General features: G+C 39.4%; 1 protein-coding gene across 1 annotated transcript in view; it reads left to right on the forward strand.

Annotated features, from left to right (window-relative positions):
• Positions 1-4597: 4597 nt before the first annotated feature.
• LOC306918617 (uncharacterized protein) overlaps positions 4598-25582 on the forward strand; it is a gene marked incomplete at both ends in the record, with an annotated part of 40323 nt that continues 19338 nt past the window's right edge. The window contains 3 exons of the mRNA XM_079531508.1: positions 4598-4895; positions 13925-14143; positions 15128-15283. Of these exons, the coding sequence (XP_079387634.1) occupies positions 4598-4895; positions 13925-14143; positions 15128-15283 (673 nt within the window). The remainder of the gene's footprint in view (positions 4896-13924; positions 14144-15127; positions 15284-25582) is intronic.

Raw genomic sequence — 25582 nt, forward strand, 5'->3', positions numbered from 1 at the left:
ACAAATTACAAAGTACTGTTTCCTTTTAATATCAATGCATCATGGAATCAAATTGTCAAAAGTGCAAAAAGCTGATCTACAAGCTCAAAGCGTGTCACACCGCAACATGAGGTTGTAGATCGTCTATTTGAAGATTCGAAGGCAGTGGCAAAACGCATGCATCCATCTATTAGTGCGGCGGTTAAGATCATATATGGAAGGTGTAGGAGCCAAAGAGTGCTTAGCCTATGGTTATTCTCACTTAGTTGGTGATGGGTGTGGGCACCGCATTGACGCTCCATTATTGGTGGGAGCGCCTCTGTGGGTGGCCACCAGACAGGTCACAAATACAGGTGTCTACCAGCTCACTCTAAGGACTGTTGAACTTGGAGGCAGGGTGAGCTGGGAGCGATACTTTTTGTTGACCGCACTCGCACTTTATTGATACATTTGGTTCATTCACAACTGGTTTGCTCACTGTTTGATTCGTAGATTATTTGCACATATTTATTGCATACGTATTTATTATTGAAATTGTATTGTAATATTTGGTGCACTGAACTATATAAACATTTTAAACTTATGAGCTTGTTTGGTTATGAATCATTTTATCATTGTTTGTGGCGCGTCATTACAGATTGTTTTTAGCTCCCAGGTTTAGCCTGCCGGCATGAGTAATTCATTGGGAATTATTATCAGCCACAACAGAAGGTATTGTGCATTTTATGACTAAAGCATGAAACTTTCAGCATATCATCTACACACCCCAAGGTTTGATTTCAGACGTGGAACCACTTTCTGACTGACCTCTGGTGACCTTGAGGGGTCATTGACCTCAGAATTGCATTTTTACACGTTTTGCTCCATTATTTTCCACTATAATAATTTATTTATGTTTGTTAAATTAAATGGAAGTTTTGTTCTAATGAATGACAACTTAAACCCCAATAGTCTACAGAAATGGTGAATCATGTCAACTTTTATGATATACATGTTATGACATTGTTATAACATTAAAACCATTTAGGGGAGAGATAGTGTGGAGAGAGAGAGTGGGGCGGTTAAGCTCATATATGGAAGGTATTGTGCATTGTATGACTAAAGCATGACACTTTCTACAGTGCTAACGCAATAAAATAAAGATGCAGTTCTTCATACAGCTACAAAAAGGACTGTATGAAGAGGTATAAGGAATTAGTGGAGATGGTCAAAGCCAAGAAACTGCACATGAGCTTGTGGCAGCGAAGAGTAAAAAATGACAAGAACCACAGAAGAGATAGTTGTCGTTATGTTAACATTATTGTATTGGTCTTAATTATTTTTAATGAAGTTAGGGAAGAACAAATTACAGAAAGATTTGATTGATGAGTTTGTTTGGTTTTTATATCCAATATCGTTACAGTATTCAAAGGTGCTATAGGGCAGGTGGCCATTTTCTGGTTTCATCCATTCAGACCCCATTCATTTTTCACATAGATTTCCAAACAATATTTATATAAATTATTCTATAAGCATATGTAATCAAGCCACCCAGGATCCTGGTAATTAATGACCATAAAACATTTTATTCTGTGAAAAACAAATTTAAAAACCTCAAAACAAAGGCTATTGTATATTATATAATTCAATATTTAAAAATAAATCACAGAATCAAATGTTTTATCTTCATGATTCAGTAGGGTCCTGGATGGCTTGATTCTAGGCTTATTAATCTTTTATATAAATATTTGTAGAAATCTCTATGGGAAAAAAACAATGGGGTCTGGAACGATGGAACCCGAAAATGGCTGCCACTGCTACTGTATGCCCTATTCATCTCATGATTTTGGTTTTGGGGGCAGTATATGGCGAGCGTTCAGGGTTCATATGTTTTGGGGGAAGTAACTGTTGGATACTCTTAAACCTCCTACCAGATGGCAGGAGTTTAAGGAGATGTTGGGAGATAATATGGTACCATTTCTGTCATAACACTTGCTACCAGTGACATCGATGGAGAATCCAAGCTAATATAAACTGAAGACTTTATATTTTTGGAAAGTTAGCTATTATAGAAGTCATTGTTCTCACATTAATACAACATCAAATTAAAACATTTAAATGTTCGAAATGAACAAACCTGCCTACCGACAATGTCACCGGTAGGCAAGACTCTGAACTGTCCACAGCCCTACTCTGAGCCACAGACTGAGTGGACAAAATTGTACCATAATGAGCACTATTGAGTTCACTTAGAACCACAACCTCACACTCAATGGTCTTTTTCCACTATCTTCATCATCTCTCTCCTCATTCCCTTCAGCCTCTGCATCTTCTTTGTCTCATCTTTGTGTATTAGACCTTATATTAATCATATTGGAAAATTCAGTTTTCTGCTTCAATTAGGTTATTGCTGCTCAAGGCCGTCAGACCTTTGAAGTCAGGGGGTAGTTGGGGATTAAGGGTATTGCTTATGTATACCTCGCCACATTGCCGGGGCCTGGAATTAAACCTGGGACCATCTGTTTCCCAGGTGTTCCATTCAGCTATGACCATCCTTCTTGTGAATGGGTTGTAGAAGTTTCAACAGGAACTGTATTGAGAGACTATAGGCATGGTACTTTCTCACGGGGTAGGAGAGTAAGGAGACAGTATCACATTCACATCCTAACAGAAAGGAGGACAAGCACAAGCATCTGATAACACTCAATGCCTGCTTTTATCACAGACATGTTCATCAATGTTCCAATGCAGCCAATGAATGACATCAGAGTGTGCATCATGCCGTGCTTTCAGATTCCAAGACGTCGGATCTACCTCATGAGCCACTACTGCCCCGTCATTCCACTGTATTAGACATGTCATAAAATAGGCCTAGAGCTTGAGGTCCAGTGTGGTGTGCATACTTAATGGAAAAGCTCTTTAGTGATTTCTTAGGTAAGCACGGGATCAGGTGAGAAGGTGGACAAAATTAATTGATAAATGGACATCGATCCAGATAAATTACTTTTTTATGGTTTATACTTAGTCTCTAAAAGCACCTTTCTAAATTCTTAAGTTAAAATATTACTATTTCTCTTCTTTTCTTTTCTTTTCTTCTGTGTTCCCCCCCCCCCCTTCTTTTACTTAATACTATCACTGGGTGATCATTGTTCAATGTGATATTTGCCTGCATGGTCAGTCCATTTCAGTTTTAAAACTCAGGAGCGTCTCGAACTGCGTCCTCACGTCCTCATTTTCCACCGGAAGTAATTCATGTGAAAAGAGTATTACTATTTCCTGGTTTGGGACAAATTATTATATACTTAATGCAAATTATGCAAATGAGGAACAATTTCATAATTTAGTTATGGCAAGAAATGAATTTATGTATCAACATAATATAGATGTGGACTCTAAAACAACCTTGATATGTTGACTAAAAGCAATAATACTGTATTAATTCCTAATTTGTACCTATGTTTTACATAATTTATGCCAATTATGCAAATGAAGAAAGGGTGCATGACTTCACCATGATAACAGATGAATTTCTGGATATCACAAACATGGACTTTGACTCTTAAGTCACCTTTCGAAGTTAACTGGGTGAAAAATGATAGCCATTTCCAGTTAATTTGCTCATTAAGCAATTGATTTGATTATGCTAATTACGCAAATTGTCCAACATATAACTTTTAGCAAACAATCTTAGTCTCATCTGCTAGTCTATAGATGACATTTTAATCATAAAAGTTTAAAGGAAACAACATTTCTGGGTTTAACATGGGTCCTATGGCGGTTTACAACATGGTTTGACAGCCCGAAATGTGTACAGCCTCTGACAAGTTCCAGATGTAAATTGTTTCCACGTGTTTCCACGTCTAAAAACAAACTTCATGGTAAACACTGTAGAAAGTGTCATGCTTTAGTCATAACATGCACAATACCTTCCATGAGCTTAACCGCCCCACTCTCTCTCTCTCCGCACTCTCTCTCCTAGATGTTTTAATGTTAAAACAATGTCATAACATTTATATCATAAAGGTTGACATGATTCACCATTTCTGTAGACTATTGGGGTTTAAGTTGTCATTCATTAGAACAAAACCTCCATTTAACAAACATAATAAATTATTATAGTGGAAAATAATGGAGCAAAAATGCAATTCTGAGGTCAATGACCCCTCAAGGTCATCAGAGGTCAGTCAGAAAGTGGTTCCACGTCTGAAATCAAACCTTGGGGTGTGTAGATGATATGCTGAAAGTTTAATGCTTTAGTCATAAAATGCACAATTGGTTTGGTTATCCGCCGCACTATATCTATCTATCTATCTATCTATCTATCTATCTATCTATCTATCTATCTATCTATCTATCTATCTATCTATCTATCTATCTATCTATCTATCTATCTGACAGTTACACACCTCCACCACCAGGGGGCGAAAGGCATTAAGGCAACAGTGCCTGGATTCTTTATTGCGCATGCGTGAAAACTTTGACCCGGTCGGAAGTACTTGTTTGCATCACGTGGCCACGCCAGTTGTTTTCCACGGCAATGTTGTTGAACAAACATGTTGTCGTGCCTCTCGGGAATTGTTGATATTTGTGCCTTTATTACACATTCTATATTACAGTAGGAACAGAAAGCTTGGTGGAAATGTCTCCTAAAGGAGGTGAAAAGCGTCAAATGGAGTCTGTACGGCTGAAGATAAATGAACAGCTAGCGTCGGTGGGAGAGGAGATATTGTTTGTTGTGGACAAACAGCGTGGCGCTGCTGATGTTTGTAGTTTGGAGCTTAGCGTCAGAGTGTTTGTGTTGGAGCGCCTCAGCGCGGTGGGAGAGTTCATGGTCAAACTCTTCCAGAGAGAGATGGAGACACTAGAAACTCTGCTGGAGACACAAAACAAACGGCTGGACATTGATTTTGATATGGACATCGATCTACACACTGCAGGTTAGTAGACTCTGAACAACACCAGCTTAGCTACAAGTAGCATTAAGCTAGCTGAACTGAACTACATTTACCAGTAGTTATACTAGCCCTAGAATGTCTGTGATCATACATAAATTATAGAGGTTTTTTTCGATTCTGACGAATCTCTCAACGAGAGTCTAAAAGACGTGGTCCCCTTTAAGAGGGCTCGTGTTTACGTTTGTTCCTCAAAATCACTCTTACCTTGTACAAATGCAAAATCTAAAATATAATCCAGATTGCCCCACATGTCCGGCGGGTGTTCGGAAAACAATTACTTCCGTAGCGACCGTAGTTTTCAATAAAAAAAATATTTTAATCCACTCCGTCCATACTAAGGTCCATACTCTGTCTCGGAATCTGGCGGCCATCTTGGTTTTCTCTCCATTGTAAATGCGCAACAGAACCCTGGCCACTAGGGGCGTGGCCAATGTTCTGTTGCGCATTTACAATGGAGGAGTATGGACGGAGTGGATTAAAATATTTCTTTTATTGAAAACTACGGTCGCTACGGAAGTAATTGTTTTCCGAACACCCGCCGGACATGTGGGGCAATCTGGATTATATTTTAGATTTTGCATTTGTACAAGGTAAGAGTGATTTTGAGGAACAAACGTAAACACGAGCCCTCTTAAAGGGGACCAAGTCTTTTAGACTCTCGTTGAGAGATTCGTCAGAATCGAAAAAACCTCTACGAGAGTCTAAATGTTTGGGCTACATAAATTACATATATTCCTGTAAACACAGCCATAGATCGGATGCCTCCGATCCCAGTGAGCAAGGAGACATGGGCGGCATAAATGTGCTCCACGCTCTGTTTGTACTCACCCAATAAATAATTCCAAAGATGTGGAGTGAGATATTGTCTATGGAGGGCTAAAACTGCCTTATCTAAAAATAAATAAATAATTGAATAAATAAATAAATGCAAAAATAAATAAATATGCAAAGAAATATATAAATCAATAATTAAATGTATTTAAGTGACTATTTATTTATTTATCTACACATTTAAATATGCATTTAAATATGCATTTAAATGTGCATTTAAATACTCATTTAAATGCACATTTAAATTAAATGCACATTTAAATGTGCATTTCAAGCTGCTTTTCCCAAAGGTCTATTTCATGAACCATATGTTAATGAGGGGGTGGACCTTGATGATGTCACTCACTGACCGGGTGGAACTTGATGATGTCACTTAACAACCATTGGATAATCTATGTAGGAGCTCACAGATCGACTGTACTTGTCTGTTTTCCCAGGAAATTATGATAAATAAATAAAAATACAATATTATCATATGGTGGTAGTAAAGGTAAACAAGTGATGGTGTACAATGGTGTGCAAAATGCTTTAAAAAGTTAAACCTTGACATCTGAAGAGACATTACAAAATGTCTGCATTAATATGTTTGTCTGGGCATACACATACAGTGTGCAATCAGAGATATATGATGTCCAATTTAGGCCAATACTTAATCTCACTGCACACAAGAAGAATGTTACTACTAAGAATAAAATGTACTGATGTCAATGGTACCCGACCAAGGTGGCAAAAAAACTGCCCACCTTTACCCAGTGCAAAGTTGTCCAGGTGCCCAGTTATACCCCTAGGTGCCCAGTTGCCCCACAAAGAATTACTATTGAGAATAAAATGTACTCAGGTCAAAGGTAATCAACCAAGGTGCCAGGAAAACTACAACCCTGTACCTAGTGCCCACATATCCCTAATGCCCACTCATCCAAGGTGTACAAGTGACCTGTTGATCCACTAAGTGTCCACTTGACCTGTAACCCTGTTACCTATCTTTCTGATAAATTGAAAATGGAGGACCCTGGTGTAAACAAACAAGTCTTAGTGTTTTTTCTGGTTTTATCCTCATAGCAGTTTTTGTCCTGTACCTTCGTTTGAACTGTACCCAAATTCTACAAACTGTGAATACAATTTTCAATCAATCAATCAATCAATGAATCAAACAAACCCTTTCTTGTGTTCAATTTTTAGCATTGTATTTGCAGTGGTGGAAAATATCTAAGTACATTTACTTAAGTGTTGTACCTAAGTAGGCTACAAGTTTTGTTTTGATATACACAGTTTAATATGTTTACATATCCCAGTGTCAGTCAGTCAGTCAGTCAGCGTCATGCCATATATAGTCATCAGTCCACACCTCATGACATCACACCTTGTGACATCACGCCTTGTGACATCACGTCTCCATATACAGTGGAGTCCCATTCCTTTTTGCCGGGCTGACATGTGTAGGTACCTATCAATGTCAGTCAGCCCAAAAAATACCTCTGGTAGCCACACCTCTGTTGGGTAGGGTTTAGCCTTAAGGTGTGTGTTTTTTTCACCCACTGTGTAATATAATAAATGGACAGTAGGTGGCAGTAGGACAGAGGCCACAGCAACTATACATTCCAGCTAAGTAATTTGCACTGCAGTTTTAGGGATTGTCATTGCTGCTGTCAAGGAGTGAAACAATATACCCATACTCAACCTTTTCATTTTAATTTACCGTAGTATCTCATATATATATATATATATATATATATATAGTTGTGGAAATGTAGATCTGCTGTTTTCAAAAGATTGAAAACTTTAAATGATACATTATGCATAAAGTGTATTTTCTACTTTTTTATTTTATTTGTATCAAACAAAAACTATTTTAGAAAATATCTGATCTACAAGCTCACAACGACGCATTGCGAGCTTGTAGATCTGCTATTCTCAAGTAGCTGCCGATGTCCTATAGTCTTAGTATATAAATATTAAGTATTATAGTAGCTCATTTGTGGAGTGGCTTCTTTTCATCTGGCAACACCAGTTGTTACACTGCTGTGTATAACAGCTGGAGACGAGAGGTAGATGTCGCCAGATTGTGTGAGAGAAATAAGCAATCAGGTCTATGAAAAGAAGCCAAGCCCCAAGTCGCTTATAACAAGCGGACATGGCAACAACGGAGAAATCCATGAAGAGCTCTCGTTTTTAACAGGAGATTTAAGACGTTTCTAACTCATGTCATCATGTCAACGTCGCAACACAAATAATACAAACTACGAAAAACTATGCCATCACATTATCAAATGAAATAGTGTTGTATAAAGTACTGAACTTTATTCCTACAAAATCACGACCGTACGTTCACAGTGAATGAGTTTCTGCCGACCGGAAGCGTTCCGGCGGCCCAAACTGAACGCGGAAGTGTTGGCTGCATAGAGCCCATTGGGAAGGCTGTAGGCTGAGGAAACTGGTTATACTGCCTTTAGCATGGCCAGGCCTAGTGCTCAGACACCTATTAGGTGTTAGACATTAGGCCTGCACCCCCCCCCCCCCCCCCACCCCCCACACACACACACACTTGCTTGGCACAGGTAAACGGCAGGGGGAACCTAGTAATTATAGTAAGACAAAGTATTTTAGCAACTTAGTCTTAGTGTTACTTTTAGTAGCAAATTTATTTCTGATTTAAGCTCAGTCTCAGGCTGCTTAAACTATCTAGTCTTAGCCAACTAAAAATTAACACTGGCATACAATAAACTAAAACATAATTTCTCAGACTCTTCAACAAAGATGGCAAAAACAAACATTCTTTGTTCTGTACTTATACAATTGTATAGTATAAAACACTGATTTTAAAACTTTGGCAAACTATTGCAAACCAGCACTACAGGCTACTTTGCAAGGGCAAAAATAATGTGGGAAATTCTCTCTCTCTCTCTCTCTCTCTCTCTCTCTCTCTCACCACTGATAGAACAAGAAAAGAAAAAACATTTCCCCACCCCCACCATGCAGGCACCTCTGGCTGGAGGACCATGCGTCCCCAGACTGCTGCTGTACTTTTAATTATTATAATCATTTTGATATTTTTTACTTTTACTCAAGTAAATGGTGAATTACAAACTTTTACTTGTAACAAAATAGTTCTACATTGCAGTATTGATACTTTTACTCAAGTAAAAACATTTAGTACCTTTTCCACTACTTGGTTTTAAGTTAGTTTAAAGGGGTATTTGTTTTCTCTTTAAAACATGTCTGGGGTCTACTCAGGTTTTTGAGTGAACCCCATACAGTTTCTCTGTGTAGGGCCAGATAGCACTAGATAGATACCATTATTCTCAATCTCAACTCTCAATTCTTATATTAATCGATCAACTCTAAAGCAAAGCTTGTGAAGCTTGCTACAAGTTGGGTTTTTTTATATAAGCAACCAAGCTTCAGAAACAATTAAGCCCAATACGGCAACATACAACTATACGTTTTCAAGCTACTTTACAGGGAAACTAGATGGGCATAAATGGGCATAAATGGCTGATTGCAGTATTGATACTTTTACTCAAGTAAAAACATTTGTACTTTTTCCACCACTGAAGAATAATTTGTGTAAAGTTCTACAATAAGCATTAGTGAAAGTATTTTTACTTGATTTACTTTTTTGCTTGACAAGGAAGCTTGTTTATCTCTCTCTCTCTGTCTGGACAAAGAATACACACTGAAAAAGCCTAGGTGGGCTGCAGGGGGTAGCCAGCCACTAGCCAGTCTCCAGATCTCGTATCTTCACACCTCTGACCGGAGAGAGGGGGTTGAGAGAGAGAGAGAGAGAACTTTTTTTTTTTTCATTTCAAGTTTTCAAATACATACAAATATTTTGAAAATAGCAGATCTACAAGCTCACACTTCATCGCACCGTGGTGATTGTGAGCTTGTAGATAAAATGGCCAAATTGTGTATAGGGCTGAAGTTGTTAATGTTTTATTTACTTCTACTCCACTACATCTCAGAGGCAAATATTGTACTTTTACTCCACTACATTTCATGACATGACAGTCAGGGGTAAATATAAACTGTTACTGACTTACTCCTGATGACATAACAAAACCATTGACTTAGGACAAAAACAAATCTTATTTTGGCCTGCATGGTAAACCAATTAATTTAAGTTTTTATATTTAAATGATATTAAGAAAGTCACCATTCCACAGTGGTGGAAAGTAACTAAGTACATTTACTTAAGTACTGTACTGTACAATTTTGAGGCATTTGTACTTTACTTTAGTATTCATAATTTCCAATACTTTTACTTCTACTCCACTACATCTCAGAGGCAAATATTGTATTTGTACGCCACTACATTTATTTGCAAACTTTAGTTACTAGTTACTTTGGAGATTTTGATTATTATAAAAAAACATGCATTAACCACTTCCTCAGTATAGTAGACTATTTGAAAATAGCCGATCTACAAGCTCACAATACGTCGTGATGTGCTAGATTATGAGCTTGTAGATTTGCTATTTTCAAAAGATTTTTATACATTTGAAATCTTTAAATGGGACATTCTTAAGTACACTTTGATACCAATAATTTTGTACTTTTACTAAAGTAAATGTTGAATACCGGACTGTTACTTGTAACAGTATGTATTTCAATGTATTTCTATATTGCAGTATTGATACTTTTACTCAAGTACAAAATGTGATACTTTTTCCACCACTCCACTGCATATTGCAAGCTATACTCAGTGCAGCTCTGCTCATCATGGCTTGAAGCCACCTGGTGGTTGAATGGCCACTCCACATATTAAAATAAACCTGTGGGTGTGGCTGAGAATCTGGGGGTGGGTCTGTGGGTGTGTCTATCAGAGGTACCTCTGGGTTCTGATAAATGTCCTTTTGAGACTGAGGCAAAAAGGAATGGGACTCCACTGTATGGCCATCTCCATATATGAAGATCATGACACTGACCTCATCAAACCCTGGATAGGCATACATGGAGAAGACTGGATCATCACCTAGATCTGCATATATGGAGCAGGCCAGCAACTCTACATCTGACCTCAAACCCTTAGATCTCTATATGGAGCTGACCTGTTCTGACATTCCATATGTTGATCCTTCTCCACCTGTCCTTCCACTTCGATGTCTCCCTTTTGACTGATACCTGTCCATTCAACAGGCCCAAAGATTAAGGCCCGGCCCTACTGCTGGGCCCTCATCAAACCATGTACACTCAAGACACTGCCCCCGCTGCCACCCTTATATCTCCATATATGGAGTTGAGGTGTTCTGACTGGAGTTGTCCTGTTCTATATGTTGATCTGACCTATGACCTCATCAAACCCTGTACACTCAAGACACGCTCCATATATAGCCAGTACAGAATTCATTCCATATGTTGATCTGACCCCCCATGCCAAAGCGCCAGCCGCCCAGCAGTCTGCCGTCACCCAGGTGGATGCGTGCAAGGAGGTCTTACTGGTACTTTACTTGAGTATTTTCCAATACCAATACTTTTACAAATCCCAAAATTGTAGCCTACTTTTACTCCATTACATTTATTTGAAAACTTTAGTTACTTATTAATTTGTAGATTTTGATTATTAAAAAACTTACATACAATAGCCCTAACATATATATTTCGGGCATTTAAAAATAGCCGATCTACAAGCTCACATGGGCCGCGATGCGACACATTGTGAGCTTCGGGAGATCTGCTATTTTCAAAAGATTTTTATACATTTAGGACACTTTTACTTTGGGTACTTTAAGTACATTTTGATGCCAATAACTTAATTAAAAAAAAAAATATATATATATATATATATATATATATATATATATATATATATATATATATATATATATATATTTTTTTTTTATTTTTTTTCAAAACAAACAAACTAAACTAAAATTAAATGTAAAATCCCACACTATATGTTAGTGGCTGGATGGGATTTTTTGGTGTTTGATTGCTCTGGGTTAGATTACTAATGGCTGAAACCCTCATTAAGAAAGACCCTCATTAACATACGGTTCATGAAATACACCCTTGGGAAAAGCATCTTGAAATACACATTTAAATGTGTATTTAAATGTATATTTAAATGTGCATTTAAATGTGTATTTAAATGTCTATTTAAATGCGCATTTAAATGTGTACATAATTAAAACAAAAATCCATTTAATTATTGATTTATATATTTCTTTGCCTATTTATTTATTTTTGCATTTAATTATTGATTTATATATGTATTTATTTATTTTTGCATTTATTTATTATTTTATTTATTTTTAGATATGGCAGTTTTGGCCCTTCATAATTGTCCTCTAGTTTCACATCCATGTAAAAGTTCAGGCAGAAAAGGCTTGTTTATTCAAATATCTGATCTTTTCAAACATCTCTCATATCTTTTCCCGGGCTGCACACGGACAACATTTTCTCAGGGTGAGGGGTCCGGAATGACAGCTGGACTTCCATTTATGACAGTCACTCGCAGGGCAGGGTTTTCTGCTGCAGCCTAGGCTCCAGAGTCACAGGCACGGCGCGCACAGTGCCTTTTAAATCCATTCTCTGCAGCTGCAAGACATTTATATCAAACCAAAAGAGCACATTTCATAAGGGCGTATTACATTCTAAAAGACAAGTGTAGGTTACATTAATGATGATAAAAAAAACTTCGGCCACATCAGTGAAATAATGTCGGGCATCGGCGCCAAAAATTACGGATACATCGGTGAGACCGATGTCAGGCTCTACTCACAACGCCTTGCTCTGCCAGGCGTTGTGAAGAGACTCAAGACACTTAAACGATGGTTATCCTGACAAAACAAATAGGAGAATAAATGTCATCTTTGAGTTGACAAAAGCACTTTGAGTTCCTCTGCTGATGCTACCTTCTCTCTCCTCCTTCTGTGTGTGTAAAGAGGTTTCATCTGAATATGAGGAGAGGAGATCCAGTCTGGTCCAGGAGGAACAACAACATCCACAGATTAAAGAAGAACAGGAAGAGGAGACTGGCGAGTCAACTTTGACATTACTACGTAGGAAGATGTGGTGCAATACTCTCTCAGGTAAAACACAATTATGTTTTTATTAGTATTATTCTAACAACAACAATTCTCCCTTCTGGCTCCAAAACTGTGGAATGCACTTCCCGTTGCAGTCAGAACTGCAGCATCACTCCCAATCTTCCGCCGTAGTCTGAAAACCCACCTTTTCAGCATTTCTGTAGACTTAGATATCATTTGATACAGACTTATAGCATGTTATGTAGACAGCACTATAATTGCATTGTATGTAGTCATAGCACATCATAGTACATATGTATAGCATAGTATAGTTTATATGTATAGTTTCATTATATAGATATTCCACTGTTACGTTCTTAGCTTACGGTATGCATGTTTCATGATAAATGCTTTTTATGTGATGTATTCCCATGCCTTTTTGTTTTTGCTTAATGTAAATCGCTCTGGATTAAGAGCGTCTGCTAAATGCCTAAATTGTAAATTGTAACAAGACTAAAGGGTTATTCAGCAACTGTAACGATAAAAATATAGTTTGGTAACTCATGGTCCCCTAAAAGACAGAGAGACACACAGCATGTTGTTTCCGCTTGTGCTGCTACATAAGTATAGCACAAGTTTGAACCCATAATCATGTTTAGCTATTAAGATATTTGGCATAAATGGTGAGAGTCACATAAATGGTCAGAGTCACAGGCGCGGCACGCGCAGTGGCTTTTAAAAAAACAGTTTGCAGAATTACAGTACATTTCAAGCACAACTCAATACAAAAACTGTTACCTGTGAGTGGACGACCCAATAAAAGCATTACACTTGTTTACAAGAGGGTCCATCTTGTTCAATTCATCAAAACATTTAGAGACGTACAAATATACACTCTTTTTTTCCAAAGAACACAACAGGAATTCATCATAAAGGAGGTAAAAAGGGAAATATGCAGTGAGGGGGAAAATGTGTGGTTGGGGGTAGATTACATTAATGATGAAACTTCGGCCACATGGGTGAAATAATGAGACCGATGTCGGGCTCTACTCAACACCTTGCTCTGCGAGGCATTGTGAAGAGACTCGAGACACTCATTTTTTAAACGATCCTGACAAAACGAATAGGAGAATAATCTTTGAGTTGACAAAAGCACTTTGAGTTGCTCTGATGATGCTACCGTCTCTCCCCTCCTCCTGTCTGTGTGTACAGAGGTTTCATCTGAATATGAGGAGAGGAGTTCCAGTCTGGTCCTGGAGGAACCACACCCTCCACAGATTAAAGAGGAACAACAGGAGAGGAGATCCAGTCTGGTCCTGGAGGAACCACACCCTCCACAGATTAAAGAGGAACAACAGGAGAGGAGATCCAGTCTGGTCCTGGAGGAACCACAACCTCCACAGATTAAAGAAGAACAGGAAGAGGAGACTGGTGAGTCAACTTTGACATTACTATGTAGGAAGATGTGGTGCAATACTCTCTCAGGTAAAACACAATTATGTTTTTATTAGTATCATTCTAAGGGTTATTCAGCAACTGTAACGATAAAAATATAGTTTGGTAACTCACGGTCCCCTAAAAGACAGACAGACACACAGCATGTTGTTTCCGCTTGTGCCGCTACATAAGTATAGCACAACAAGTTTGAACCCATATTCATGTTTAGCTATTAAGATATTTGCCATAAATGGTGAGAGTCACATAAATGGTCAGAGTCACAGGCACGACACGCGCAGTGGCTTTTAAAGAAACAGTTTGCAGAATTACAGTACATTTCAAGCACAACTCAATACAAAAATCACACCCGTGTGAACCTAGTGTTGCAAATCCCCCCCCCCCCCCCCCCCCTCTCTGTCTGTCTGTCTGTCTCTGTCTCTCTCTCTCTCTCTCTCTCTCTCTCTCTCTCTCTCTCTCTCTCTCATTAGCAGGCAACATGCAGCACTATCTCTCTCTCTCCGTTTCTGGCACAACAGCGCCACTTTTGGTACTCATTGGTACTGGTCACATAGTCACACACAAACACGGACACGGACATTGCTGTCCGTTGGAGTTGTTGCTCCACTGAAAAACTGTTAACTGTGAGTGGACGACCCACTCAAATATACAGTGAGGGGGAAAAGGGGTGGTTGGGGGTAGATTACATTAATGATGATTAAAAAAAGAACTTCGGCCACATCGGTGAAATAATGTCCGATGTCGGGCATCGGCGCCAACAATGACGGATACATCGTTGAGACCGATGTCGGGCTCTACTCAACACCTTGCTCTGCGAGGCATTGTGAAGAGACTCGAGACACTCATTTTTTAAACGATCCTGACAAAACGAATAGGAGAATAATCTTTGAGATGACAAAAGCACTTTGGGTTGCTCTGCTGATGCTACCGTTTCTCCCCTCCTCCTGTCTGTGTGTAAAGAGGTTTCATCTGAATATGAGGAGAGGAGATCCAGTCTGGTCCTGGAGGAACCACACCCTCCACAGATTAAAGAGGAACAACAGGAGATGAGATCCAGTCTGGTCCTGGAGGAACCACAACCTCCACAGATTAAAGAGGAACAGGAAGAGGAGACTGGTGAGTCAACTTTGACATTACTACGTAGGAAGATTTGGTGCAATACTCTCTCAGGCAAAACACAATGATGTTTTTATTAGTATTATTCTAACAAGACTAAAGGGTTATTCAGAAACTTTAAGGATAAAAATATAGTTTGGTAACTCATGGTCCCCTAAAAGACACAGACACACAGCATGTTTCAGCTTGTGCCGCTACATAAGTATAGCACAACAAGTTTGAACCCATAATCATGTTTAGCTATTAAGATATTTGTGCGTGAGACTTAAGATTTTAAGCACGAGACTGGTACTGGTCCACTCAAAGGGTTAAGTGATCTGTCCAGGAAGGTTCTAATCATCAATCAGCACCAGACACTTCATTCAGGAGTGGTGGATTATTGAGCCACAAGGGTTCTGCAGGCTCCACCTGGGCAACGGTGGTGCTGCAGACTCCGCTTGCAGCTTGAATGGCCCTCCTAAAGGCCTCACCGTGGGTGTGTTGGGCTTCCTCCTCACGGAATACACAGGCTGGGGCGCCAACCCATACTGCTCCCGGGTGCCGTCTACATTCCGGCTTTCACCCGTCTCTCCGGTGGTCACCAGACTACTCCTGGTTGTTCAGTAAACCCTTATTGAATGATAAGTACAAGTTGTTTCTACTGGTGATTTCCACAGAGCAGCACAGGGAGAGGTCTACAGTATCTAGAGAGATGGCCTCCAAAAGACATTCAACGTTGTCAGAGGAACAGCCAGAGGTGGACCAGAGACGTGTACAGTTTGATGCGAAGATGCAACCTGCAGTAAAGTTGTACCGTATAGGTATGTGCTGTTTTGTTTACTTACATAAAGGGATATTTCACTTTCAAAATAATTGTGGGTAATGTCATCGTCTACTCTGGACAGTTTTTAATTTGCTCAATTCAGTATTTAGATATTTTATATTCATTTTTATCAGACAAGCCCATTGTAACGTCAAACTCCATTTTAACCATCGTAGATACACAGAAAACACCCATCCCTGGTTCTAGTGACTGATATTGTCCTCCCTTAGAGAGGGACAGCCATAGCTGAATGGGTAGAGAGCCCGTCTAGGAAACAGAATGTACCACAGTGATGTTGTTAGGTCTGCAGTGGGTCCCAGGACCCACGGGTGGGAGTCCTAATATAAATGGTATTTTTGTTTTTAGAAATTGTAATTGTTTGATATTATTATTATTATTATTATATATTATTTTATTATACAAATCATGCATCAACTAAAGATTAAGACCTGGAGTCACCACTACACACTATGTATGACACACTCAAAAATCATTGTATTATTGGAACATGTTTGTTCCAATAATACTTCCAACAACCAGTTTGAGTTTGTGTCAATTGTTTTCAGTTTTCTTTTCTTTTTTCTTGTAGTGTCATTTTGTCATAACCTTCTGTTGAACACTATTCAAATGCAACATTACAATCAATACAAACAAAAGATGTCTTCTAAAATCTATACTTGGACAAGTAAGTAAATGTTCTTGTCCAAATGACAAGTGGCTCAAAAATGTAATGTCAAGCCCTGAAAACTGTCTTTTTTCTCTCTTTGTGTCTTTTTTCTAGCCGTCCCGCACCTCCCTGTGTGTAAAGAGGAGGTTTTCACTGAACAACCGGAGAGGAGCTCCAGTCTGGTCCAGGAGGAACCACAACCACCACAGATTAAAGAGGAACAAGAGGAGCTACTTCAAAGACCAATGGAGGCTGATGGGTCAACGTTGACATTACTAGCAGTGAAAAGTGAAGATGATCATGATGATGGAAACAGAGAGACAGAGCCTGTAGCCGGAACCTCAACCGAACACATGAAAACACAAGCTGATGTAGAGGACTGTGGAACATCACAACCAACTAGTGACAACCAGCTCCTCTCTTCACACTGTTCTGTATCTGACACTGAAGACAGTGATGAGTGGCAGGAGCCCAGTGAAGGTCAGTCAACTTTAAACACACTGAAGTCACACAAGACACAACATGTGGAAGGACAAAGATTGTCTTTGAGCAGCAAGCTGTCCAAGGACTTAAAATCATCAAAACATATTCACTCCATGAGGAGCCACACAGGGAAGAAACGCTTTAGTTGTACAGACTGTGGCAAATGTTTTAATCTTAAGGCAAATCTGACTAAGCACTCAATGATTCATACAGGGGAAAAGCCCTTCACTTGTACAGTTTGTGGTAAAGGCTTTATTCAGAGTGGTGATCTAAAAACTCACATGAGGACTCATACAGGGGAAAAGCCCTTTACATGTAACGTGTGTGGTAAAAGCTGTCTTCACATCGGTAATCTAAAAAGACACATGAGGACTCATACAGGGGAAAAGCCCTTTACTTGTAACGTGTGTGGTAAAGGCTTCATTCAGAGTGGTGATCTAAAAACACACATGAGGACTCATACAGGGGAAAAGCCCTTTACTTGTAACGTGTGTGGTAAAGGCTTTGCTATGAGTGGTCATCTAAAAAATCACATGAGGACTCATACAGGGGAAAAGCCCTTTACGTGTAACGTGTGTGGTAAAGGCTTTGCTATGAGTGGTCATATAAAAACACACATGAGGACTCATACAGGGGAAAAGCCCTTTACTTGTAACGTGTGTGGTAAAGGCTTTATTCGGTGTGGTGATCTAAAAACACACATGAGGACTCATACAGGGGAAAAGCCCTTTACTTGTAACGTGTGTGGTAAAGGCTTTGCTATGAGTGGTCATCTAAAAAATCACATGAGGACTCATACAGGGGAAAAGCCTTTTACTTGTAACGTGTGTGGTAAAGGCTTTGCTAGGAGTGGTCATATAAAAACACACATGAGGACTCATACAGGGGAAAAGCCCTTTACTTGTAACGTGTGTGGTAAAGGCTTTGCTAGGAGTGGTACTCTAAAATCACACACAAGGACTCATGAAAGGGGAAAGCCCATAGACACATGAGGACTCATACAGGGAGGAAACCCTTTAGTTGCAGTTAGTGCCAAATGCTTGGGTCAAAATGCACATCTGAGGATAATGAGGAGGAATCATACAGGGAAGAAGTGGTTAGTTGTAATAGTAATAAATGCACATTTTCCCCATGCACCCATTTGAGTTGACACATGATATAACATCATTCATTCTATTCCAGGATGACAATGACAGTTGGATACTAAAGCAGTGGAATCACATAATCTGACAATAGAGCGTCACGCCCCTTTCAGAAAGAAGAGGGCAGAAGTTCCCATTCATTTCCCCATAGACATATCAAAACGTATTTATTTAAATACCTTTTAAGCCTCGGAAAAAGCCAACTCAGATTGTGACAAATCATGACAATGACAAAAAATGTTGGGTCGGACAAATAATTAAAAATAAGAAAAACTCAAAGTGTTACCCTCCCCTTTTTTTTCTTCTAATGTGTTTGGCCCAATTAGTTTTAGTTTATTGTTATTATTTGTCACCATCCGAATTTAAAGACCACCACAATTTAGTTTCTTATCTTTATGTATGTAAAACTTGGCATATAAACATGGCAGAGAAAGTTTTTGTCTTTGGTAGATTATTTCTCTATGGTAACACTGTTTAATTAAACCGTTGGATGTTTCAGACGTTATACCTTTATACGTTTGGAAACTCAAAACAATTCAATAGCAACAGAAAGTTTGGCATTGGCAGAGATTTGTCACATTTGTCGTGGGTGTATCCCACACATACTAGCATGTTCATTGTCAGCTTGTAGATTCATAAACCAAGTGTGATGCTATGTTAACACATTTTGCTGCACATTGTGAGCTTATAGAATTGTTTCTTCAGTATTTTCTTTCTTTCTTTCTCTTTCTTTTGCAGGATTTGGAAAGCGAAAGTGCTTTTATGTGTCTGTGTTTTATAAATATTGAACCAATGGTAAATGTACAAGAGCTTGTGACTAAATATGAACTATTTTGGGTCCATTGGAATGAAGGTTATTTCATATTCTGCACACTGCCTACAACTGCTATTTTTTCTCAGTTTTATTTTATTTTGTTCTTTAACCTGTACTATACTCAAGGTATTTGGTATTTTATTATTTTATTTTAATTCCATCCATTATTATTATTATTATTATTATTATTATTATTATTATTATTATTAGGGATCCACTGGTTAATAAAGTAGCAATCTGTAGAATATCCTTTTTCTCACGTATAATGAGAAATAAGTTAATTTATTTAAATTCAACCTCAAGACTAAAGGCTAATACAACTTTGCAAGAATATTATAAAAGCCATTTTTGAGTGGTGCAACCACTCCTATAGACAGCTATGTGTGTGACTTGGATCTGTCCCGGTGTCCCTGTATCCCTGTCGGAGCACGCAAATAGCATTATAGCGCTTGTTCACCATCAAGTGTCACTGTTGCACAGCCTAACACACAGACACACACCAGGCCAGGGAGGAGGGCTTGTACAGTACACCTTTGCAGATGTAGTGTTTCTCATGCAGCAGGGATTGAACCCCAGTCTCCCACTCGCCAGACCGACACACAACCTGTCGTGCCAACAGGGCTGAGCCTGATTGGCACTGAGGGCTGTTGTGGGCCAGGTCTTGACTGGGTGCTACACAATTTGTCTATTTGATTAATATCATATCACTGTCTTATGTCCGAATGACTGGGGAAATGGATCAAATCTGGACACACAACACAGCTATAATGATATGTTGTCATGAAATATTAAATGATTCACGGGACTTTTGGAGTTACCGAGGCATGCATGTCTGGCGTTCATGTTGTGATCAATATACAGTAGCCTACAGTATAGCCCTATTGGTCCCACAGCCGATCAGCCTGAATTTTAAGCCATGCACTGCAAGCCAGCTCTCCTCCTCTTTCACCATAGTAAATGCTATGGGTGAAAGACGGATAAAGGGGCAGGGGCTGAAGCCTATGCACGTGCCTGCCTTTTCTTAACGGTCACCAGTGGACCTAGAATACAGTACAACATGAAGTGACCACATTTATACTCCTGTTCACTGTGAGAAGTGTTTTGGGGGTCTTCTCCTGGCTGGCAGGCCGGAGGGTTGACATTAAAGATGTGGATTGATCCATCATGACATGCTGTCGTCTCACTCTTTCTACCAACACCTCTTAGTGCAGCGACACATTCCCATGATGACAGTCTGTTAAGATGTGACCTTTATTGTCTGTATATATGTAAACGATAAACCCTTATTCTGAAGTGCCACACCGGAAGTACCGGATATGCCTGTTACCCAATGTGTTTATAATGACGCTGCTAATAAAGATGCTCGAGTTATTATGGTCACGAGCTGAATGTAAGTGCTGAGTCCTCATTCTTTTCCTCCGTTATGCTTGTTTAGTCCGACTAGCTCCAGGCTATCTAGACTCTTCCTTATCGCTGTAATGGCAGCTCTGCTAACACAGTCTATCTATACAGAGTATCTGGTATTTTTGTAACCTCCAAAAGAAAAACTAAAAACAAGACAAAATTGTATTATGAGACCATCACTGCGTCAAATGTAATTCAATTTTTTTTAATTTTACAGAAAATATACAATATTCAAAATTTGCCAAATCGTCACCTATCTAAGAAAGGATTAGAAATTAATTTTCACAAGTTATTAAGGGGCCAAGCTAAATGGCCCATGGTCCCTTATTGTAGTTGTCTGTTTTTAAGGGGCTGCACCCGAAGTGCCTGGCCCCTTAAAAACCAAATTGCATTTCTGGCTTAACCGTGCAGTCGGTTTTCGTAAAACTTGGCAATATGGTAGAGGGGTATGCTAAACGGTTAGAACGCAAAGCCCACGGCCATTGGCCAAAGGGTGGCGCTATAGCACTCAATCAAAAATGCAAAATTTGAACAGGTATAGCTCCGTTTGACTATCAACAATAAAACTTGGATAGACATATGCATCTCCTCATGTCAAACAACTTTCGTGTTCTGACTTTTGACCTCTGACCCTGGCTAATGCTGCATTCACATGGAATCAGTCAAGCAGTAGATGGCAAACCGTAAGTTATTTTAGTGGACGGGAGCAGGACGGTAAACGGAACAGGACGGCACGGCAGCCTGGCAGCCAGATCCGGTGACGGTAGCGGCAGACGGCATCAATGTTAAAATATTTAATCTTTTTACCGTGCCGTCCAGCAGGTTTTGCCGTTTGCCGTCTACCGCTTGCCCGATTCCATGTGAATGCAGCATTAGAACACCCACTATTTTGAATTATACATATTTTCTTATGTCAGTGCTCCAGGCCAAACCATGCAGTTGTTTTTCACGAAATGTGGCAATATGTTAGAGGGCTATGTCACCCTGCTTAGACACAAAGCCCACAACCATTGGACAAAGGGTGGCACTGTAGCACTCGATTGAAAATCAGGCATAGCTCATGAACCACCAGCTGATGAACCACCAGCTGATGAACCACCAGTAATAATTACTAGGTAATTAGTACTAATACATAGATAATAATTTAGACTACCTGATTGGTGCCCAGTTATCGGTGGTGGACAAAGTAGCCTACGTATGCTCAAGTATTCCTTTTAATGACAAATTAGTGAAATTACAAAGTACTTTTTCCATTTAATATCAATGCATCATGGATTCAAATTGTCAAAAGTGTGCAAATAGCTTATCTGTCTGTCTGTCTGTCTGTCTGTCTGTCTGTCTGTCTGTCTGTCTGTCTGTCTGTCTGTCTGTCTGTCTGTCTGTCTGTCTGTTGTCACAGCCCCTGTAGTTGGCCTACTAGGGCCTGTGTGTATTCCTATAGGCCTAGGTCTTTTCTTCCCACAGGTCCTGAGCAATTGCCAATCAATTGCCTGGCCAGTGGTCCCAGTGTGTTCTATATCTGTTGTATTGTGTTTTTATATGGACATAGTGTTGGGTGCTGGCACATATGCACACATGGCATGGCATGGTGCTGTGTTCTGGCACACTATACACTCTGTCTTTCTTTTATCTGTATTGTATTGTATTGTATGTTTAGTTTTACTACCATTTTAAGAGCCTGCTCAGGGACTACAGATGTAAATTAGCTTATGGCTAACTCTGGCACATTTACATGGAAGTGAAAACTGAAATGTTGATTAATGAGCATTGTCCCTGTCAAATAAATAAATAAATAAATAAATAAAGGGCTGGGAGTTGGCCGGCCTAACTCAATTAAATTAAATTCATAGGAGCTTTATTGGCATGAGAAAACATAAACACAAACGTTTACATTGCCAAAGCAAAAGTGCAACAAAACAATCAAGATAAAACAATACAATATAAACATGTAAACAGAGCTGTGTTATATTAACACTTTGAGTAATACTATCTTGTGAGACTATAAAAGATTGTGCATTTTCTGTCAGAGATAGTTAGCATATACATCCGAGACGTTTTATACTTTTGAAAGTTAACAGCAGTATTTCAATGTTATAGGCCTAAACATTTGGTGGTTTTCAAACTCTCCTTGGGTGATTGTAATCCGTGCAGGGAAGTACATGTCTGATGTCTTGGTACAGTGGACAGACGGTTAGGAAGTGTAGCTCAGTCTCTACCTCGTTTTGTGTGCAGTGTGTGCATAGTCTGTCTTCTCTTGGGAGCCAGGTCTCTCTCTCTCTCTCCTTCCATGAGAGCAGCAGCATTTGTTTGCACCATTCAATACCCTACATTACATTTACCACACATCCACTCACTTACACTACTGATCTACTGATTAACACAAGCCACCTAATACTTTAGTATTGTTTGATGCATACGTTTATTATATATAATAAATAAATATTGGTTTGTGCACTTTTAAACAGCTGTGTGTCTTCCTCCTTTGTTATGGCCCAAGAGCCAGGTCATAACACTATCTATCTATCTATCTATCTATCTATCTATCTATCTATCTATCTATCTATCTATCTATCTATCTATCTATCTATCTATCTATCTGACATTTACACACCTCCACCACCAGGGGGCGAAAGGCATTAAGGCAACAGTGCCTGGATTCTTTATTGCGCATGCGTGACAACTTTGACCCGGTCGGAAGTACTTGCATCACGTGGCCACGCCAGTTGTTTTCCACGGTAATGCTGTTGAACAAACATGTTGTCGTGCCTCTCGGGAATTGTTGATATGTCTGCCTTTATTACACATTCTATATTACAGTAGGAACAGAAAGCTTGGTGGAAATGTCTCCTAAAGGAGGTGAAAAGCGTCAAATGGAGTCTGTACGGCTGAAGATAAATGAACAGCTAGCGTCGGTGGGAGAGGAGATATTGTTTGTTGTGGACAAACAGCAGCGTGGCGCTGCTGATGTTTGTAGTGTGGAGCTTAGCGTCAGAGTGTTTGTGTTGGAGCGCCTCAGCGCGGTGGGAGAGTTCATGGTCAACCTCTTCCAGAGAGAGATGGAGACACTAGAAACTCTGCTGGAGACACAAAACAAACGGATGGACATTGATTTTGATATGGACATCGATCTACACACTGCAGGTTAGTAGACTCTGAACAACACCAGCTTAGCTACAAGTAGCATTAAGCTAGCTGAACTGAACTACATTTACCAGTAGTTATACTAGCCCTAGAATGTCTGTGATCATACATAAATTACATATATTCCTGTAAACACAGCCATAGATCGGATGCCTCCGCTCCCAGTGAGCAAGGAGACATGGGCGGCATAAATGTGCTCCACGCTCTGTTTGTACTCGCCCAATACATAATTCCAAATAAGTGGAGTGAGATATCCTACTCTAGTTTCACATCCATGTAAAAGTTCAGGCAGAAAACGCTTGTTTATTCAAATATCTGATCTTTTCAAACATCTCTCATATCTTTTCCCGGGCTGCACACAGACGACATTTTCTCAGGGTGAGGGGTCCGGAATGACAGCTGGACTTCCATTTATGACAGTCACTCGCAGGGCAGGGTTTTCTGCTGCAGCCTAGGCTCCAGAGTCACAGGCACGGCGCGCACAGTGCCTTTTAAATCCATTCTCTGCAGCTGCAAGAAATGTATATCAAACCAAAATAGCGCGTTTCATAAGGGCGTATTACATTCTAAAAGACAAGTGTAGGTTACATTAATGATGATAAAAAAAACTTCGGCCACATCAGTGAAATAAATCAGTGAAGACGGATGTCAGGCTCTACTCACAACGCCTTGCTCTGCCAGGCGTTGTGAAGAGATTCAAGACACTTATTTTTTAAACGATGGTTATCCTGACAATTCAATTCAATTCAACTTTATTAGCAGACTCAGGTCCATAGGGATACATACACGGGGTTAACATACAAGAGATACAACAGGCAATAAAAATCATAAAAGCATGTAAAACAAATACAAAACTTACATAACTTAACCCACAGGTAGAACATACAGGCATTTTAGCCAGTGTACCCTTAAACTAGATGTATAACGTGAACAGCTCACTGAGGGGCTTGAAAGCGCTACAATGATACTGTTTGTTGACACATCCAGCCTTTTCATAAATTTAAACATTAGATTTCTTAGGAGTGCTTTAAAAGTCCTCACTCCAGCAGTGACAAACATCTGGCTAGCACTGCCCCCTCTGGGTTGTTTAAGAAGTATTCGCATGGCATCATTATATGCAACTTGCAACCTGTGCATGCTAGACCTTTTATAACATGACCACAGGTGTGCAGTATAAAGCGGTGTGCAATATGCCTTGAACAAGGACACTTTCACTTTAGTGGAACAATGACAGAACTTTCGGGCAATAGTGTTTGCTTGAGCATACAGCTTCCGACATTGTCTGTAAATATCATCGTCATCTGTCATTTGATCCGTAATAAAATGGCCAAGATATTTATACTTATTCCAGACCTCAAGACTATTGTCTGATAGTTTAAAGATAGGAAACTTAAGGCGTTTGTCCACTTTAGTTCTACATATTAGAACAGCGCTTTTGCTAGCATTATATTTTATATCATGTTGCACACCATATTTAGAGCAAACATCAAGGAGCTGTTGTAGACCAGCACTACTGGGACTGAGGACCACCAGGTCATCTGCATACATCAGATGGTTTACTAGTGTTTCTCCGACCATGCATCCTGTGTTACAGGTTCTCAGTTGAGCAGACAAACCATCCATATATAAATTAAATAAGATAGGAGATAAAATTCCCCCTTGCCTCACGCCATTGCTTACACCAAATGGAGCTGATATACTCCCACCCCAACACATGGCAGTTCATAATGTAATAAAAGTTCATAATGTAATAATGGCCCATATTGGTGAGAACAGTCTTACACTGTCATATTTATTACTTCTGTTGACAAATGTAGACTTTCTTATGGCCCATATAGTCTTACTG

Source organism: Electrona antarctica (genome assembly GCF_951216825.1).
Source record: "Electrona antarctica genome assembly, contig: scaffold_293, whole genome shotgun sequence".
NCBI lineage: Eukaryota > Metazoa > Chordata > Actinopteri > Myctophiformes > Myctophidae > Electrona > Electrona antarctica.